The sequence below is a fragment of the Suricata suricatta genome, chromosome 7, assembly GCF_006229205.1.
Source record: "Suricata suricatta isolate VVHF042 chromosome 7, meerkat_22Aug2017_6uvM2_HiC, whole genome shotgun sequence".
Classification (NCBI taxonomy): Eukaryota; Metazoa; Chordata; class Mammalia; order Carnivora; family Herpestidae; genus Suricata; species Suricata suricatta.
Genome location: NC_043706.1, coordinates 31,839,058 through 31,859,324, shown reverse-complemented (window position 1 = coordinate 31,859,324; position 20,267 = coordinate 31,839,058). Strand labels below are relative to the sequence as shown.

The following is a 20,267-nucleotide window of genomic DNA, read 5'->3' as shown; positions in this document are numbered from 1 at the left end:
CTTTGTGTTCTCCTAGGATTTTGTTGTGCGATACACCAGAGCTGTTTTCTTTCCATTGTGTAAACACCCGTTTCTCCGATCTTCTGTTGTAAAATATTTAGGTCATTTCCGTTTGTTTGCTGTTGTGAACAGCGCTACAGCGCATGTCCGCAAGCGGCTCCTCCAGCACATGGGTGCGTTTCTCTGGGGAGGAGCGCAGAAGGGGGCGTGCCGGCTTGTCGGCCGTTGGCACACTCCACCTTACCGCAGGTCGCCCTGGGGTCTCCAAAGTGTTCCGTGGACACTCCCTCATGGAACTGTCCAGCTTTCTCAGCGTAGAGACAGGGCCTGGAGGGAAGGGACCAAGGTCTAGTCCGTTTTGACAGTGGGACCAGCACAGGACAACGGAAAGGTGTGGAGATAGGGCAGGCTCTGTGCTACTGCAGCTGGGGTGTGGGCTAAGCACTCACTGCAGGAGGGAGCTGGGAGGGGTGAGGGGGCTGGTGGGGCCCAGGGAGCTGAGGGGACGCCCCAGCCTAGTTCCTTTAGTGGGTTAATTTGGCTGTTAGGCTGTGACAAAGCAGGGGGGAAGCAGTGAGAGCCCTGGCCTGAGTTTTAACCCCCACTTGGTGCAGTGGGGAGAGCCTCATGTGAAGGTGGGCTCTGCCCCAGCTGCTGTGTGCCCCGGGGCGGAGCACTGCTCCTCTCTGGCCTCACTCTCCTCGCTCCCTGTCCAGCTTGGGCCAGGAGGTCTCTGAGGTCTCCGTGCCCCCGTGTGCTCATATGTTCTTGGCAAGTGGCTGTGGCTTTCTGCCCCTGGCCCCACAAACGGAGGCACTGACTTGGCGACAGCAGAGCCTGTAGCTGGCATTTGGTGCTTGCGGGGGCTGGGACGCTGGGGTGTGGAGATAGGGGCTTGCCAAGGGGGGCTTAGGGGCCATGGGGGAACTCCAGACTCCTGAGTGTCCTCCCCTTCCTTCTTATGCTCCTGTGCCTGGACTCTGAGAGAGGTAGAAGGTTCCAGCCTCTGACCAGAGAGCGGGAGTGGGCTTGTTCCCTGCCACTTAGGTTTAATTCAATTATATTTGTTCTTCGTGTGGACTCTCGGATTATTACTTTATCCACTGAGCGAGGCCATGGGGAAAGGAGCAGGAGTGCAGACAAGTGCACCCTCCCTGGTAGAGAGAGGTTTGAAGAGGGCATCCCAGGGGAGCCTTGGCCATGGTCCCCACAGTGATGGTGAGGGAGCCGCGGCTTCAGGGAGAGCACACAGGTGGGCTTGGGGTGTGACGTAGGGGCTTTCCAGGGTGGGGAGGGGTTGTAGGAGGTAGGGGTCAACAGAGACCCAGTGACCCAGGCCTTTTCTTTCTCCGCTGGAGAGGGTCTGGACACAGACCCAGATTACAGTCTCACTGTGTAAGCTCCATCAGGCTGCCTAGCACCTCTGAGCCTCAGCCCTGCTCTATTAGCACCTGCCCCAGGGTGTGTGAGAACACACTGCAAGTGTGTGTTTCAGTAAATGCTGGTTCTTCTGAGGCTACTCCGGTCCCCTGTGCCACTCACTACTGGGAGCTTGTTTCATGCTGGCAGAGCCCTCGGTGACCAGCAAGGACCGAATGGGGGTCCTTGGGCAGCCGTGCTGACAACTGGGCAGCAATGCAGAGGGACCCTGTGGGGACTTGGTTTCTCACCTCGGGACAGGGACATCAGTGGGCACTTACTCCAGAGCAGGCAGTGTGCTGAGATGTGCCCATGTCTGCGGCCTGCAGATGTACCCTTGACCTTGTACCCCAACCCATTCTTCACGTGGCCCAAGCCATGACACATTGGATTGGCAGAGGAGGTGGTTGCGGGAGCCAGATGGCATGTGTTTCAACCCCTACCTTACCACTGACGATTTGTGTGACCTTGGGAAACCGCTTAACCTCTCTGTGCCTCAGTTTCTCCTTCTAGAAATTGGTGCTATGCTGATGACACCCCAGATGAATGAATCCATGTGAAATTTGCAGAATAATATTCAACGCACATTAGATGCTTCATAAATGTTCACAAGTATTTTTGAGCTCTGCATAACCCCCCAAACTCCCCTCCAATTCCCTCCCTCTCTTGTGGTTGTAAGAGTATCCCGCTGAGACCCTACTCCCATCTCAGGCACCTTGTGGCTCACATTCCTTCCGGCTGACAGAGCTGTGGTCACTTAATTCTTCTCTCACCAGCAAAATGAAGTGTGCAAGATATGCCCTGGGTGTCAGGGGGGACCATCCCGTGGATCCTCCTGAGGGGGGTATGGCCCAGAAAGACTGCTCCATCTGTGGGCCCCTCCCTATTTAGAAACAATTCACTCCCATTCCCTGCTTCCCTCCCTTCTGCCTTGGTCCCCCTCCTCCCTCCTGGAGCCAGGTGGCTCCTCCTCTCTCCCCCCCCCCATGCAGCCGCCTCCCCTTGTCCATCTGTCTCTCCAGATGGGTGGGGGGAAATGTCACAATTGGCCCATTTTCTAACTGGAAAGGAACCATATGGAGGTTTTAGCTGGGAGCGGAGTGTCTGCCCAGCCACTGTTAGTGCAGGGCCAGCACCCTGGGCAGCAGATTGGCTCCCCTTGGCTCTCTGAGCAGGACCTGGGACTGGATGGACCAGTCCTACCCAGGGACCCTCCCTCCTTCTCTCCTCCTCTCCCTTTCCCATGAGCTTCTGATGACCATGGTCTTCTCTAGTGCTTGGGGTTTCTTTGGTGCCTAAGGAGAGACCTAAGGAGCTCGGCTGGCCAGAAAGAGGGAGAAAGTAAGGAAGGTGGGTTCCGGTCAGGGGGTGGGGGCAGAAGGCTGTTTTGCCCACTGCAGAGAACTGGTTGGTGGGGGGGTCTTCTTCCTGGGGACAGGGGTGTGAGAGTGCCTGTGTGTTGTGTGGCCCCAGGCAGGCGCCTGGCATAGAGCAATCCCTCTTTTAGTGAGTGTACCTATTTTTCCTGAGTGCCCCACATCCGGCTGCTTACGCCTCCTCCCTCAGACTCAGCTCAGGGTCACTGCCTTTGGGCAGCCCTCCCTGGTTGCCACTTCCCTGGCCAATGGCAGAGGCCTTTCTTGGGTGGGTCTTGGGTTTTGATACTTTTCCTGGTGGGGTAGGTTGTGTCTCCCAGGACTGTGAGCCCCCTGCAGCGCGTGCCCCCACCCGGAGGTGCATGCAGTCTGTGCAGAAGTGTCAGGTGGCCCCGACATGGCCAGAGAGGCCATTTGGAAGCCCAGGGGTAGCAGCACCAAGGTGCCCAACCGAGGTAGATGGTTTGAGGCACTACTGGGTCCCCAAGGGATCCTGTTTGGAATGAAGCGGGGCTGAGACCCTCCAGTAGAACCCAGAGGAGGCCAGCAGTCTTAGATAAAGGATCTGCTTCATTAAAAATAATCCCCCATACGCTTCTAATTCGCCCTGACTCTGCCCCCAGTGGCCCTGGGGTTCTTAATCCCTGGGGCTCCCTGCTCTGTATCCTAGTAAGGCAGGGAACTGTGTGGCTCTGGGCAAGCTGTTCTTTTCTCTGAGCCTTAGTTTCCTTGCCTGTCAGGTGCTTTTGTACCAGGAGATCAGGCGGGCTTTAGATGCATGAGTGACACCTGTCTCCTGCCAGCACTGGAGAGACCTAAGTCCGGGAACTGGCCGGGCAAAGTCTGAGGTGCTCCTAGGGTTTCTGTGAGCCTCACAGTCTAGGTGTGAGTCTGGCCCTCAGACTATTGACTCTGCACGCCCCCTCCACCGGATGCTCCGGCAGCCATGGGGGCTGGGCTTTGTAGGGGAATGAGCTCAAGAGAGGCTGGTCCTGGCCTCTGTTCCCTCCTCCAGGACCCAGCCAGGCAGGCAGTGCCCAGAGAAGGAGAGACAGGAGGGCTTCCAAAGACCCCCTGACCCCTTGAGAGCTCCTTCCCCAGCTCTCTTAGAATGGGTCTTGAAGGCCCAGCTGGGAATTTCCTCACAAATAAGATGGGGGGAGAGGCATCAAGGCACCCCACAGTGCCAGGGAGTAGAGCGGGAGCTGGGGGGCAGACCTACTGAGGAGCCTGTGAGTGGCCGGAGAGGAGCTGGGGACGACCTGGACGGACGGGCCCGGGATGTGCGGGCGCGAACCGGCAGCCAGACGGTGCTCTTGCCAAGGGGCCCGGGATGAGCACATGGCCTGGGGACAAGAGCCCTGGGAGGTGCATGTGGATGTGGATGTGTGGGGTGCTAATGGCCCAGGGTGGGCAATTTGCTGTCTTCTCAGACTTACTCCTCCACAACACATTATGAGGTGGTCTCAATGAAAATAACCAGCGTTTACTAAGCACTCTCTCTACGTGCCAGATATTACTGTATTTATGTGCACTAACTCTTAGTTACACTAAGCTAAGTGTCACTTGGCTTTGTGACAACCCTATAAAGTAAGTAGCAGTATGATCATCACTTTGTAGATGATGTATTTGAGGCAGAGAGGTTTAGTAACCAGCCTGAGGTCACACGGTAGTAAGCAGCACTGCTGTACTGTCTCTTGCTAGCAGCCTGCTTATATATGTGGGAACTGAGGCACAGAGAACTTGGGGTCATCCAGCTGGTGAGTGGTGGAACCAAAATTTGTAGTGTGGCTATCCTGAAATTTTTTTTTTAAACATTTTATTTACTTTTTGAAAGACACAGAGCACTAGTGGGGGAGGGGCAGAGACAGAGAGAGAGGGAGACACAGAATCTGAACTAGGCTCCAGGCTCTGAGTGGTCAGCACACAGAGCTCAGTGTGAGGCTTGACCCCATGAACTGGGAGATCATGACCTGAAGTCAGATGCTTAATTGACTGAGCCACCCAGGCGCCCCCGTATTGTGGCTGTTCTAACCACACAGCCTATGCGTAGAAATCAGGACCTGGGAGCTAGGAGTCCGGCTGGGGGACCATGGGCAGCCCCTGGCCTCCATCTCCTGGAGTGAATGTGTGTCCGGGGGGTGGGGTGGGGCAGGGAGAGACCTGTGCCTCCTTGCTGGCCCCCCTCCCCAAGGCTGACAGGTGCCCTTCCCACAGGGGGTGTGTGCATCGCTCAGTCAGTGAAGATACCTCGGGAGCCCAAGCCTGGGGAGTTTGACAAGATCATCCGACGCCTCCTAGAGACCTCAAATGCCAGGGCCGTCATCATCTTTGCCAACGAGGATGACATCAGGTGAGGGCAGCTGGCAGCGGGGTGGGGGCTGGGAGCCAGTCATGGGGAGAGCCTCAGGTCCTGCTGGAGACCTTTCTAGACAAGCCTAACCCCCCTAGGACCCAGAGAGGCGAGGTGGGTGTGTGGGCTGGCAGACCCCTTAGGCTGGGGCACAGGCTACTGCCAATGGGCGCCCCTCCCACCTCCTCAGCTTCGTTCCCCACATCCATTCTACCAACTGACTGACAGGGGATGGTAAGGAGGTACTTTAACAGAGGCATGAAGGCCCTGGGCTTCAGCCAAAGCACCTAGCTAAATTCTAATCCTGCTCTACCTCCTAGGAGTGTGACCTGAGGCAAGTTTCTCCACCTCTTTGTGCCTCTTTATTACTTAAAAAAAGCAGGGAGGTTAAGGATGCCTGCCTGATGTTTGAGAACTGAATGCAGGAATGTGCATAAAGGGCTGAGAGCAGAGGCCAGCCTGCAGGAGGCAAGGCTTGGAGCAGTGGGAAGAGGCCCCAGGCTGTGGGTCTGGTCCTGGTTTGGGAACACACTTACCATGACCAGTCTCGCCCCCTCCCTGGGCCTCAGCCTCTGCATCTGTGGAGGAAACAGGTGGACTCGGGGCGCCAGGACCATGCTGTATAAATGCTGTGCCAGCTGCCCCCTCTGCACGTCTGCCTCTGGTCCTGAGTCGGAATCTCAGGGGTGCTTAATAGATGACCCCTGAGTGCCGACCCCTGTTAACCTACTTCCCTTCTTCCTGCCTTGTCCCTGCTATTACGTCTCAGACTGATGTCACAGCCAAGGGGGACCAGATCTCCAGGGTTCTCCTAAGGGGGAGAGATATAGGCTCTGAACTCAGAAAGTCTGAGTCTGGGGGAGGGGAGACAGCTCAGAGTCTGGTGGGGGAGGCATGGCCCTGCGTTTGTAGAGGATGAGACACCTCCTCCCTTAGCTCATAGCCGGCTACGCCCTCAGGCCTGCCCTGCTGCCCCTTCCGAGCCAAGACCCCCTGTCTGCCCCCCCCCCCATGCACCTTCTTCCCCGTTGCTAACCAGTGTCCATCGGGGTCCCATTCCCTCCAACACTTTCCCCACTTGGTAAAGACTCCATCCTGGACTCCTGAGTTGCAGCAAAATGGGTTTCCCCCAGGAGACATTGCCAGGTGCCTGCAGGGATGAAGGGGGACATTCTGGAAGATTATTAAGGCCTCAAAAGCCAACAAGACCACTCTAAGGGGGAGCCATCTCAGGCAGTGAAAGGCTGGGAAGGGGTTGTCAGAGGCTGCTGAGCCCAGAGGTGGCTCCTGACCCTCTCAAGGCCCCTTAAATTCTGCCTCAGGACATTCCTGTTACCCATGGGCCTGCCAGCTCCTGGGGCAGGAGGGCCCCCTTCAGAAGTCCTATTCCTCACTTAAATCACTGGTCCCTGCATTCCTGTCCCCACCCCCACCCCAAAGCCTGGCATTCAGATCCCACACCCCACCCAGGGGTGCACCCCGCTCCAGGCCCTCTGCTTAGCTCAGATGGACCCATGTGCCGGGACAGGGAGATGAAGGCACTGGGCCATGTGTCCCATAGCTGACTCCAGAGGGACCGGTAGCAGGAAGTGTGGTGGTGGTGGGGGCCGGTGTACAGAGGCATTTCTGGAAATCCACATGCATTTTCAGAAGCAAACAGAAGTAAAAATAAACCCAGGTGACTTTGCAGAGAATGAATGCCTGGGAACTCCGGTCATCTCTGGCTGGCCAGATGCAAGTGGGTATTAATAGGGCAATGAGTGTGGCTTCTGAGCACCCCCCATTAGTGTGCCCTGCAGGGGGCGCTGCAGCAGATTTAGGAGGCCGGGAATATCTAGAGTCAGGAGATACTGAAGGAGGGAAGGTGTGGACTCTGGGGCCTGGTAACATGTTTGTCCCCAGCAGCCCCAGGCTGTCTGCACTGCCCCCCCCCCCCCAGCTGGCTGCTTCCTGCACAGGCCCAGCAGCCCCTCCCGAGCCCTGGTGGCTGTGCCCCAGTTTCCAGCATCACAGCCTCTCACTTGCTGTGCAATCCCAAGCAAGTTGCTTGCCTCCTCTGTGCTCCAGTCTCCCCGTCCCCCCACCCCCCGCCCCCCGCCCTGCCCCATGGGAAGAGCTGGGTTGGGAGAATTCTTCCTAGTCCTCCTTGGTTTTTTCTCTCCCTGAGCGGCTCCTGTGGGCTCCACCCTGTGATGGGCTCTAGGGTCCCTGATTTGATTACGACCAATGTCATTAATGTGGGGCTGTGATATCCTCCATCCAGGTGGGGGTGGACAGCAGCTTTTTGGCACTGAAAGAGGTGGGGTGGAAAGGGCTCTTCTGGAAGGGAAGCAGCAATTGCAGGAGAGAGAGAGAGAGAGAGAGAGAGAGAGACTGTGTGTGTGTGTGTGTGTGTGTTCGCATGTGCACACCTATAAATGTGAAAAGGAGCCAAAAGCTGTGGTGTGGCATTACGGCCAGGTGACATGAACCCAAGAGGACACAGGCTGGCAGGCAGATGTTGTTCCAGGGGCCTGAGTCAGATAGGGGGCCTGTATGGACTTGGGAAGCGGGTTGGGTTTTTGCAAGGACAGACATGGCCCCAGGGGCAGGAGTGGGTCTGGAGGAGCATGCTGGGCCTGTGGGCAGGGGTGGGCCCAGGGGACAGGGAGGGGCTGCAGGGACTGGCCATGGGTCTGCAGGCAGGTGTGGGCCAAGGCAAGGGGAACCATGGGCCTGGGGGACAGGCTTGGGCTAGGAGGGGGACAGGTGTGTGTCAGGGCAGGGGGTCAGCCAAGGGCCCCCAAACAGGCATGGCCAGGGCGGGGCAGTTGCATGGGCAGACATGGCCGGGCCGGGCCACGTGTGTTCCCACAGGCGTGTGCTGGAGGCAGCACGGAAGGCTAACCAGACAGGCCACTTCTTCTGGATGGGCTCGGATAGCTGGGGCTCCAAGAGCGCACCGGTGCTGCACCTGGAGGAGGTGGCGGAGGGCGCTGTCACCATCCTCCCCAAGAGGATGTCTGTGCGAGGTAGGCCGGGCAGCCCGGGACTCCACGCCCGCTGCTCCCACCTGCCACCGCTGTCAAGGTCATTCCTAGTTGTTCCTTCTTCCCGTCCCCCTACTCCATTCCTCGCCCACTCCGTCTCCCCGCATCCTGCCTTTCCTCTTCCTTGGCCCACACTCTCTGTGTGCTGATGGTCTAGGCTGGGCGGCCTTTCTAGCCTCACTCCACCCAGCAGGATTCAAATCCAGATTCACGACCTTTCTTCTCCCTTCTCATTTTTGGGCATTGGGGATGTGCGGTGTGTACAGGAAGCTTATTTATCAAGGACTTTCCTTCATCCGCAAACACTTCCATCCCTTCTCTCATCTGGGACAGAGGGACAAGGCGCTGCCCTGCCTGGGGCAAGTCCTCTGTCAGAAGAGGTGAGGAGCTATGAGCAGGTGACAAGAAGAGGGTGCTGTGCCAGGGGCACGGAGTTCTCCCTGCAGGGGTGCTTGGGTCTGGCAAGCCCTGGGTGGTGTTGGGGGAGGGCCTGTCCTGCATCCCTTCCTCTTGGGACAGAACCCACAGTCACTCTGGGTAGGAACAGACTGCCCTGGCCGGAACCTGGCTGAGTGAGGCGTGAAGTTCCCATTAATGGCCCAATTTGGCAGGGACCTCACTGTCTTCACCACAGGGGAGGCAGACTCCCAGAGCCTTCTCCCCTGCTCTTGCTTCATTGATGGAGCTGGAAAGGCCTGCAGACATCCGTCTCCCAGTCTTTCCGAGACACCAAGGCCTGAGCACCGGAGGCACTTGCTCAAGGTCACACAGCAGTGTGCTCTCTACCCTTAGGCAGAGGGAGTACGCTACAGACGTTTCCACATTCCTCTTCTCAGCCTCAAGCCAGAGTAAACACAAAATAACAGTAACTGGCTAGCATAGATATCTCATTTAGTCTTCTCAGCAACCCCACAGGACACTTATACACATTTAGTAAATAAATGTATTAAGGCTCAGAGAGTTTACATGACATATAGTGGCTATTAGGTGGCATAGCTGGGATTTGAACCCAGAACTCGCTTGACAAGTCCCTTTTCCCTCTGGGATCTTACAGAAGATTTTGAGCAGTGGTTCTCATCGGGGGTGATTTGACCCCCAAAGGCCCTTTGGCAATGTCTGGAGACATTTTTGGTTGTCACACATGGGGGTGATGCTGCTGGCATCGAGTGCGTGGAGGCCAGGGATGCTGTTTACCTCCTGCACTGCACAGGACAGTGCCCTGCAACAAAGAATGACGGGGCCCAAAGCGTCCAGGGCACCAGGGCTGGGAGACCCTGCCCAGCCCAGTCCCTCACCCATGTCAGCTTTTCTCCCACAGCCACTGAACCTCCACTTGTACCAGCCCTAGACAGGAAGCTCGCCACACAGGGTGGACCCTACTGAACTTCCGGGCCTTTTGGCCCACCCCAAGCAGCTCAGTCAACCAGGCACATTACCCAGAACAGTCATCAATACAGAAGGGGCACTGGGAGGAGAGAGGCCTTCTTCACCCCCAGCCTGTCCACCCTGGGTGGGGGGAGGAGTGGTCCTGGGCTTAGAGCCGTGTTGGTGAGTCCCCTTTGGAACATCTGAAGGAGGCAGGTGTGTCTGTCAGTGATGGAGGCAGTTCTGGACTTGAAGGCAGAAGATCTAGGCCCCGGTCTTGCTGTATGACCAGGGTCATTCCCTGCCCTCCCTCTTCTCAGAACCGGAGAGCTCAGGGGCTCCCAGCTTTGGTCAGCTCCCGCCAGACTCTGTTCAGATCTCAGGACGCCCAGCCCCGATATTAGCATTCTGGTGGTTAAAAGGCAAAGCCTCCTACACTGGGCACTTCTCTTCCAGAAAGGCAGCAGTTGTAAGATTACATATGCTCCCCCTGGGACTTAATACAGCTCTTTTCATTCTGAATGAAATGAAATGCTCCACATTTTGTTTTTCCCCGGCCGAGCCCTGGATCAGAGGTTATGCTCATTCCTTCCTCCCTCCCCCCACTAGGGTCATCCCTAAATCTCAGGGTAGTGGAGGCGGAAGGGCTGGGGGCAGGTGGGTAAGGGGTGCGGCGAGGCCCTGACGTCTTGGTCGGTTCCCTGCCAGGCTTCGACCGCTACTTCTCCAGCCGCACGCTGGACAACAACCGGCGTAACATCTGGTTTGCCGAGTTCTGGGAGGACAACTTCCACTGCAAGCTGAGCCGTCACGCGCTCAAGAAGGGCAGCCACGTCAAGAAGTGCACCAGTGAGCACGCGCGGGGCCGGGGCAGGCGGGGCCTGGGGGGGTGGGCCTCCCGCGGGAGTGGGGCGGGGCTGGAGCCTGGGGGCGGGGTATGAGGGGGCGGGGTCAGGGCCTTTCTGGCTCGGAAGCCTTGGGTAGCGGAGCGGTCAGAGTCCGAGAAACCTCCGCAGTGCTCTCAGGCGGCTGTGATGCTCATGAGGGTGGTGGGGAGATGGGGCTTCTGGGTCTCAGCAGAGTTTTCCTCCGGCCTGTGGCCATCGTGGGGTTCATCTGGATGTCCCTAGGATGAGCTCTCAGAATTGACCCCAGCTGCCCCGTATGAGAGTCCGGAAGCTCACTGGTCTGAGCTTTTTGCAGAAACCTCACGGTTCCTTCATTCAACATATGCCACTTTGACTCCCTGTTCCAAGCGTTGTGGGTATAGCACCGAATGAGTCAAAAATCTCTTGGAATTTTTATCCTAATAGGAAAACATTTAAATGAGATAAATAAGCCAACTATAAAAAATATGTCAGAAAATGTACAGTAGAAATAAATTTTAAAAAAGAGAGAGAGAGAGAGAGCCTTCCTGTAAAGGTAGCATTGGAGCAGAGTCCTGAAAAGGAAAGGGAATGAGCCACAGGAGGATGGGACAACGGGTCTATTTTACAGGTTGAGAAACAGAGGCTTAGAGAAGGTAAGTAAAGGGACCTGAGTTCTCATAGATGAGGGTGGTTGAGCAGGATTTGAACTTAGGTCTGAGCTCTAGGCCCTAAGTCCCTTAGGGTAGCCATCATGGTGTGTTCACATTTGGATACATTCAGATGTGGGTCCTTGTGTACTCCTGGTCTGCGCGGTCCTGCAGCTGGATCTGCCTCAGTGACTTTGAGGGGGCTCCGGGTGTCTTCAACATGAATGAAGTGTGAGTATGGTGGAGTCCCTCTTGTATCCTCCTGGACTATTCGTTGTAGCTTGGGCGTAGGGCCAGACGAGCAAAGGGCCGCTGGACTGGGTGCCGGATATGTCGCATGGAGTTTTAGGCAGTTGGGAGATAGATCCCCAGGGCTGGGGAGGAGGAAGTAGGATTAGGTTGGTGGGTAGGTGAGGAGGGTGCTGCCCTCTGGTGGCCAGGGCCCTCTGGGATCAGGAATATTGGCCACTTAGGACCCTGGGTATCCCCTGGGGCCCAGCAGGCCAGCTGAAGTGTGGGTGTGCGTGGCAGTGTGTGGATGTGTGTGGCTGCGTATGTGCATGAGTCAGTCGGTCTAAGGGGGAAGGGGTATGTGTCTATTTGTCTCGTGGGGGCTTCTGTTGCTGGATGAGCTAATAGCCATAGATACCACTGTCTGGTATGCATCTGGTCATGTTCCAGATACTTTACAGACACCATCTCATTTCCCTCTTAAAACAGCTGTAGGGACTTTTGTGGCCCCCATATTATACAGGAGACTGTGGGGAGTCAGAGAGGCCAAGCAACTTGCCGAAGGCTGCACAGCAAATGCCTTTATCAGGCAGTAATCACGGAGGAGATTTGAGAAGTACACACATGCCTGAGTATGGGAGATGGAGCCTCCATGGGTAGGGTGACCAAGCGTCATTTCACTCCTTGTCTCCTGGCATAATTTTTGAACACATCCCTTTTATTCTTAAAAGTCCCTAAGTGGGGTTGGAAAATGGTGAGTTCACCCTGATTATAAGTCACCAGACTTGGCTTGAGGCCGGGAGAGGTGAGACTGGAGCTGGGGAGCAAGATGGCTATCTGGGGCTTCCCATGTCTAGCCTCCCAAGGGCGAGGGGCTTTCTGGGAGGGGAGGGAGGGAGAGAGCCTTGGTTAGCCCCCTATAGGCTCTCCCCAGAGGCCCAGGTCCCGGGTCAGGGTTAGCAAACGTCCCCCGCCACGCTGGTGAGCTGCGGAGAGGGACACATCTCCGCAGCTCGGAGGGAGATATTTAGGCTGTAGGAGCAGGTGGAGGAAGGAGGCCTAGAGCAGAATCCAGGAGCTTCCCTGGGAGCCCGAGGCATGCTCTGTGGCTTCGCTGGGCCTTTGCCTTCTTATCTGAGAAATGGGATTCATGTGAGCTGGCCCAGAGGCTGTCTCGGGTTCGAAGTGAGAAAGTATTAATGGAGGCGCTTTGTGAATTGGGAAATGGTGGCTCTCAGGCCCAGCTGTGCACGAGAATCACCTGGAAGCTTTTAAAACTATACCAGCACCACCCCCAGACCCATTAAATCAGAACCACAGGGGTGGGGCCTGGGCTGTGGAGTTTGTGAAAGCTCCCCAGGTGATTTTATGTGTACTTAGGGCTAGGAACCAGGGTGGGCGAAGCTTGTTCACGGTGAATTTCCCAGGGAGCTTTTGAAGCTGCTGATGCCTGACTCTCCCACACATTCTGAGTGAATTGGTTCTGGGTGCAACCTGGGCATCGGGATTTTTAAAAAGTGCCCCGGGTGGTTCTACTGTGTGGCAAATTGTGGTAGCCTCTGGCTCAGAGGGAGAGGCAGTGATGGGAGGGAGGACAGCACCCAGGCCTGGGGGCAGGGGGCGGGGAGCGTGAACAAAGAAGCCAAGGCTGGAATGAACACCAGGTGATGAGGAGGAGGACAGCCCGTCACAGCTGACCCTGAGCCTTCTTGCCTTCTTGCTGCAGCCGAAGCCCCAGGGGAGGCTGGCAGGAGCCGAGGTGTAGCCCCAAGTTGGTGCGGTGAGCCCGCCCATCTCCGGCTAACTTGTGGAGCAGGGCTACCGCTGGGAATGTAGGCGGGGCCTGAAACCCCCCCTGGGTGAGGGGGAGGCGGCTCTGGCTTCCCATGGCCCTATGCAGGTTTGAGCTGAGCCGCTCCCTCGGAAGAATGTCTTAGGCCAGGGAGGCCGGGGGAGCACTGGGCAGCTGGGGGGACAAGGGAAGGACTCACCCCAGGTCTGGATCTGACTCTGTGTCCTCCCTGCTGTGAGACCTTGGACAAGTCATTTCACCTCTCTGAGTCTCAGAGACGGCAGGGGAGTCACCCAGTCAGTGGGCTGTTGGGAGGACGGGAGACACGGTGTATCAGAAGGCTGGCTGGAAAATGCTGTGATCGGTGCTCGTACAATTGTTGAGTGGGAGAGAGGGATTTCCGAGTCTGTTGGCACCAGTTCTGTCTGTCACTGGTAGGGTCCCAGATGAGGGAGGGCAGTTGGTAGAGGCACAGGGGCAGCACCCATTTTACAGAAGAGGCTACTGAGGCCCTTTGAGACCATCACAGCACTAGAGAATCGGCAGAACTGGATTTACACCCAGGCAGCCTGGCCCTAGAGCATGTGCCCTGCTCCGACTCTTGTTTTCTTCTTTCCCACTCCTCCAGGGCCCCAGCCGGCCCAGGCAATGCTCTGTGTTCTCTGCCGCCCCCACCTCTGTCTCCAGATTCTGGCTTCCCACTTACTTTTTCCAGGACGCCTGCCCCTCAACACTGGTGGCCTTCTATCGGGTCCCCTTGGTGCTAACCTCTGCCTGTTTCAGTCCCACATGCCGCTCCTGGAGGGCGCCAATTCCTCAGCTCGTCCATCTGCCTGCCAAATGGCTGGGGAGAGAACTGCTGTGACCAGAGAAAGTCTCAAAAGAGCAGCAGACACTGGCAGTTGGAGATTGGGCTGGCGTGTCTCAAGGTGGTGAGGGTGAGAGCATACCCGGCGTGAGTCCTGGTGTGGCCACTTCCTAGCTGCGTGACCCTGCGAGACATTTTACCTCTTAGGGCCTCAGTTTCCTCATGTGTAAAGTGGGCATCCTAGTACACATGGCCATCCTCCCCTAGAGCCCCATCCCCCAGCAGAGCTACCTTGCAAACCTTTTCCCAGAGAAGGGATGGATGTGATCTGTGGGGAGCACTTGCAAATCACCCAGGGGCCACCCCGGACCTGAGCTAGGTTGGGGTCCCTGAGTGGGGAATCTATGCAGCTGTCAAGGCCCAGAGGAAGGCAGCCCCTGCCCCCCATTCCCTGGGAGCACCCTCCCTGGGAGCACGCAGAGAGGGTTCAGGAATTAAAGCCGTAAACAAGGCAGATGTGGCATCTGTCTTTTTGACAGCACTGCCAGCCAGGTGACGGCTGAGGGGAGGAAGGCCCGGTTTATGAGGAAACAGGAGATATTTACTGCCTGCTGTTCCCGGGGGCTGGGCGCTCCGAGAGGGAGGGTGGCCGCGTGGCAGCTGGAAATATGTGGGGAGACTCCTGTCACCCAGCCTGCGCTAACAGCCACAGCACCACCACCAATAATAATAATCACCGCTGATAGATAGCATTTATTACTTGTCAGGCTCTGTTTTAGTGTTTTGCTTTTAATCTTCCCAGCAACCTATTTTACAGATGAGGAAACTGAGGTTCAGAGAGGCTAAAGACTTGCCCCCAATCACACGATCATGAGGAACAGAGCTGGGATTTGAACCTGGCTGGCCCAGCTTCCCAGATGTCCTGCCTCAGAGCAGCCGATGTCCTAGCCCCAAGGCCTTCCTGGGTATTCCAGCCTGGCCTTGAAGGATCTTCCTATTTACACTTTCCCAAAAGAGGCTGAGAAAGCCTCCTTCCTGGGGAAAGGAAGGAGGACCAACATTTGGAATTACCCATGATCTCCAGTGGGTGCCACCCGCTAGAGCAACTCATCTTCACTCAAGCCGCCAGCCATATGGTGGCCGGAGGGATCCTCGGCCCTTTCCCTCAGTGCCGCTTCTCGCTTGTTCCACCGGCTTCCACTGAGTGGCTGACTGTGCACCCAGCCCTGTGCCGGGCTCTGTGAGGGCCACTGGCACCCCCGGGGCACTCCCACTGCAGCAGAGAGTTAGCACGGCCCTCTATACAAGGTGACGGTGGGTGGGGTAGGCTGGGCAGTCAGTGCCATGGGTCTCCAAGGAGGGCCCAATCCTGAGACTGGAGAGAGCAGACTCAGGAAGGAAATGGAAAGTTCTGGGAGATGAGGGAGGTTGCACTTTTAAATCGTGAGGGCAGACGTTCTCGCGGAGAAGGTGATGCTTGAGCAAGGACCCAAGGCAGTGCGAGAGCCAGCCGTGTGACCTGGGAACGAGCATGCCAGGCAGAGGGCACAGCGTGTGCAAAGGTCTGGAGGAGGCAGCCTCATACCCGGCAGGCCTGGGGAGCAGTGAGGAGGCCCGTGTGGTTGAAGCAGAGAGTATAACAGGAAGGAGGTGAGGTTAGAGAGGTGGGTGAGCTGGCCCTTCCAGGGGGCCTTATAGGCAGTTTGTGGGGATTTAGTCTTTTATGCAGAATGAGACCAAGCCATTGTGGGGTGTGAAGAGAGGATTGATGGGATCTGGCTTCTGTTCTAACAAGCTCACTCTGTCTGCGGAGTGAGAGGAGGTGGGGTGAGGGGAGAGTGGGAGGCCAGTCCAGAGGCCGGTGCTGTAGTCTGGGCGGAGGTAACGCGTCTGGAGCAGGTGGTGGCCTTGGAGGTGAGAAGGGGTCAGATTTTTGCAGAGTGGCCGTGGCGTTTGCTGAGGGGTTCCAGGTGAGAGAAGACAGGAAATCAAGGGTGGCTGTATGGCTCTTGGGCGAGGGTGACATGGGTGAAGGAAGGTGGGGCTGGGAAGAAGAGTTGGGAGCTCGGGTTAGTCCCGAGATGCCTGTTGGATTTGGGGGCACAAGCTGGCGTTAGGGGTGAGGTGTGGCTGGCCTTGGGATTTGGGGAGTTGTCAGCACAGGGATGGGCCTGGCTGGGGACACCAAGGGAGGGAGTGTCATTGGGGTCCCTGCACTGAGCCCTGGACACTGACACGTCAAGGGGTAGGGAGAGGAGTTCAGTCCTGTCCTGTCATGCACTGTCATGCTGCTGGGGGGTGGGGGGGCAAGTGAGATGGGATGGAGGATGGGTGAGGGGATTTGGCAGCATGGGGAGACCCCCTGGGGGGATGGGTGCAAAACCAGGAGCAGAGATGGTCCGGAAAACAAGGGAGAGAAATTGATGATGTTGAGTAGGAACAATGCTTTCGAGAAGTTCCACTGTACACAGAGAAAGAGGGATGCTGGCTGGGGGTGGGGGTGGGGTGTCAAGAGAGGGTTTTTGTTTGTTTAAATGGGGGTGATTAGGGGATATTTCCACGTTGATAGGAAAGATCCACTGGAGGGAAAGCTAGGTTCTTCTGGAGTGGGGAAGGAGCATGGCTCAGTGATGGGGGAGAAGGGGCTACTGCCTTTCCCGTCCCCGGAGCTGCCTTCCCTTCGCCCCCAGGCCCTGTCCCACCCTGTCCTGGAGAGCTAAGTCCAGGCTCTCCTCCTGGGTGGAGGTGCACAGGCTTCAGAATCAGCAGGGGGCAGAGAATGGCCCTGCTCGCTCTTCTGCTCTTGCATTACTCTCGTCTTGTGGTCCTGGGTGCCGGGTGCCTTTCACAGACCAGGGGACCAGAACTCAGAGATGCTAAGCACCTCGCCAGGACTGCAAGAGTCCTAAAGGGGGGTTCCAAGCTGCTCCTATCTGGCTCTGACACGCATGTCCTGTTTCTCAGACCGGGGTCTCTGGACATCTGGAGACATGTTCTTGAAGTCAGACTCTCAGGGACCTAGGAGTTCCAGGACGAGACTTTTTTGTTCATTGGCTATCCAGAGGTGACCTTTACCAATTTCAGAGATATGGCTTCTCCGCTGCTGTGGTCATCTGCAGTTGGAAGTCTTTGTCACAGCTGGGACCTCCAACTTCCGACATCAATATTTTCATCCTGGGGTCATATTCTTGTGGGTCTGCAAGAATTGTTTACCTCCAAAACGGGCTTGAAGCTGGGCTATACCACTGCAGAGCCAGAAAGAACACCTGAGAGTCAGGAGCCCGCCCCTGCTGGCTGGGTTCCCTTACCTGGTGCCTCGGAGGTGGTCTCCCATCTGCCCCAGGCGGTGATCCCGGAGGTACCTGAGGTGGTTCTGAGTTCCCCGGGACAGAGAAGGGAAGGTGGATGCTGGGTTTGGGGAAACAGGCTGAAGGATAGGATCAGGCTGGGAGAGATTCCTCAGGCTGGAAAGCGGGTGTCTTGATGGAGGGCAGGGCTCCGCAGGAATCAGGGTCTGAGGCTGAAGAACAGGAATGTGACCCGAGACAAGGGACAGCCTGCCAGGTGATTTGGGAGCAGGACTGGGGAGCGTGGAGCCCAGCCTCAGGAGCAGGACTCGGGGGGCCCTCAGAGAAACCTGTGTGTTTCAGGGAGGTGGCAGGGAGAATGGCTCAACCACAGATGATCCAGAAAGAGGGGGGATGGCCAGGAAACACAGGGTGGCAGCTTTGTCCCCCCATCTGTGTATCAGCAGGCCGGCTGACCTGGGCCCCTGTCTGTGTGGGGTGGGCACCCCATGCTCGTCTCATCCAGAGGGGCGGAAAGCCAGCACATGGCAGACCGTAGGCAGGACGGAGTGGGTGCCGGTCTTGGGGAGAGGCCTCGGGAGTGGGATGCTGCCCAGGGGAGGAAGGCCTGGGAGGACAGGAAACAGGTTTACAAGGCGCTCTGTATCTAAGGCATGATGCTGGTGTGTTACGCCTGTGCCACCTTAATCCTCCTACTGGCCCCTCGAGGTCCGTACTGGTACCTCGGATTTATATTTGAGGAATGGAGATTTTACTTGACCTAGGTCATGGAGCTGGACCGTGGCAGAGCTGGGAGGCGGGCCCAGCTGTCTTCTCCCCGGAAGTCTACCCGAGGGATGAAGACTGGTGCGTATGTTTGCATGTTTGTATGTAAATTCAGGCGTCTATGTGTAGTTGTGCGTGGTGTATCCATGCACCTATGCTGGATTACACGTGCATTATGTGGACACGCCAGGCACCTCCCCCTCCTCTCCGTGCTCCTCCGCCTTGGCTTTGCCAGTGAAGTTAATTAATGCCCCCAGGAGCAGGCCTTGACCTCAGATTGGCGGGAGCAGTCTTTGTGTTTGTCTCCTCAGACGGGTGATGCTGGAGCATCTGTGACACAGTGTCCTCGAGGTCCCCAGCGGGGTTGAGCCCACCTGCTATCAGCTGCCTCCCTTCCCCATTTCAGATTCTTACCCGATACTGGTGCTTCCGGATGTGACCTCCCAAAGAAAACACCTGTGGGCATCTGGGGCCAACAGCGGCTGGATCTGTCTGGATGAGTGCCACGTGGTGTGCATGTTACCTATGTGTGTATGAGTTTGAAGATGGGTGTGCCTAAAGACCTTGTGTATCAACGCATGCAGGTCTATGTATAGCCCCTCTGTATGCGTGGATGTGTACACACGTGAGTGTACACGTCATTGACTTTGTATTCCTTTATGTGAGGGAGCCGCTTCGAGAATGGGTGTGCCGGACCCCGGGAGGGTTGCGCTTGGGCAGGGTGAGTGGTGGGGAGGTCATGGGGGAGACAAGGAGGAACTCTGATGATTTTAACCTTGAAAACTCATTTCAATTACAATTTACAACCTGCAGACAAAGGCTGCAGTCACCGTAGTAACCATCGCTGCAGGGTTTTGACGGAGAAAATCCTCTCCCGATGGTTTCCTGTCTGGCTGTCACCCGTGGCAGAGCCAAACGCGTCTCTGGCTCACTGTACCCGGGGACACAATTAGGACGTCTTCAAACTGTTGCTGCTGTCATTGCCACCATGTGTCTGGGATTTATCTCTTCCAGTGGTCTCAGAAATGTGTGTCATGCTTCCTTCCAGAACTGCCTGGGCCTGGCCCACCCGTGAAGGGATTTTCTGACCCCCTCCCCCCCATGGCCACCACCTCCTCTAACCCTATAGGCAGAGATCCTTAGCACCTGGGCCCCAGAGCACGAGGTGGGGGGGTGTGTATGGGAAGGAGGCAGACCAGGGGCTGGATGGAGGGAGGAGGGGAGACACAGTTCAGGGTGGTGGAAACTCCTATGGAGCTAGAGAGATCCAGGTTCAAATCCCAGCTCTGCCACTTACCAGCTAGGCCAGTCCCCCGCATGTATGTGCAGGTACTAAGTGCCATGATTCCCCTAAGATTCTAGATACATTGCTTGACCGCTTGCAGGTCTTGGTTACCTCCTCTGTGAGGGGGGCGGGTTCCGCCTCCCTCCCTTGGGGAAGAGAAAATGCCAGGCATGTGAAGGCTCTGGGTGAGCCCCAGCCATGCTGTGGGGTTCTTTGCTGGGGAATCAGGAGGTGTGCTGAGGGCCATGCTGGTGATGGCTTCAGACATTCAGGACGGAGCATCTTGTCCATGTTTAGCTTGTATGTATGACTCCTGCCCCCCCCTTGCCACACCCCCCCCTTCCCCTGTGAGCCACTTAGGCTCTGCTATTGTTGCTTCCTGAGGAGCTCAGGAGAATGGCCGTTGGGGTTCGAGAGGGGTCTACTTGCAGAGGGTGCGCTCTGGGCCTGGTGTACCCTTGTATATACAGGTCCTCTGCAGGGCGCCTCACTGGACCCATTTTCTCATCTGTAATTAGAGCCGGATCTGACACAAGGATGTGGAAGTGTGTTGAGAAGTCTCTGGAAGAGCCTGGCTGACACTTTGACAACTCTGGGGTGGAGATTCTGGAGGGGCAGCACATAGGGGCCGCCCACAGGACCCCAGACCCCTTCTCGTGGAAGCTTCCTCAGGCAGAGGGGGACTCTCCTGGTGAGTGAGGGTCTTCCTCACTCTGGTGTCCCTGCAGGTGACTCATGATCCCACTGGTCATGTGACCCAAGAGGCCCAAGAATGGATGCTTCAGTTGGACCCACCGAGGAGGGACCCCTGGAGGAGGAGAGAGGAGAGGCTGAGGGTAGCTCAGGAGGGGACGCACAGCCAGGGCCCATCGGCCCAGTGTGTCCTTGGCTTTGGGAGAGAGCTGCCTGCTCTCTGCCGTGGCCACAGCGTCCCCTCTATCGTGGTTAATAATTCAGTCTCTCCCTCATATGAAATGAGGGTGTGATGGGAGTGCACGTTTGTTGAGTGGCATTTTATGT

The 20,267-nt window shown here is 56.8% G+C and overlaps 1 protein-coding gene across 10 annotated transcripts in view; it reads left to right on the top strand.

Moving 5' to 3' along the window:
- The window catches only part of GRM4 (glutamate metabotropic receptor 4), a 117,098-nt gene that overhangs the window by 75,900 nt on the left and 20,931 nt on the right, over positions 1-20,267 (top strand). For 6 of the 10 annotated variants that reach the window (XM_029944221.1, XM_029944219.1, XM_029944217.1 and 3 more), the window contains exons 4-6: positions 5,013-5,148; positions 8,005-8,159; positions 10,251-10,391. In XM_029944221.1, the coding sequence (XP_029800081.1) occupies positions 5,013-5,148; positions 8,005-8,159; positions 10,251-10,391 (432 nt within the window). Of the gene's footprint in view, positions 1-2,665; positions 2,770-5,012; positions 5,149-7,882; positions 8,160-10,250; positions 10,392-20,267 lie in introns of those variants that run through there. The other 4 variants (XM_029944226.1, XM_029944225.1, XM_029944224.1 and 1 more) reach the window with 4 other exon arrangements.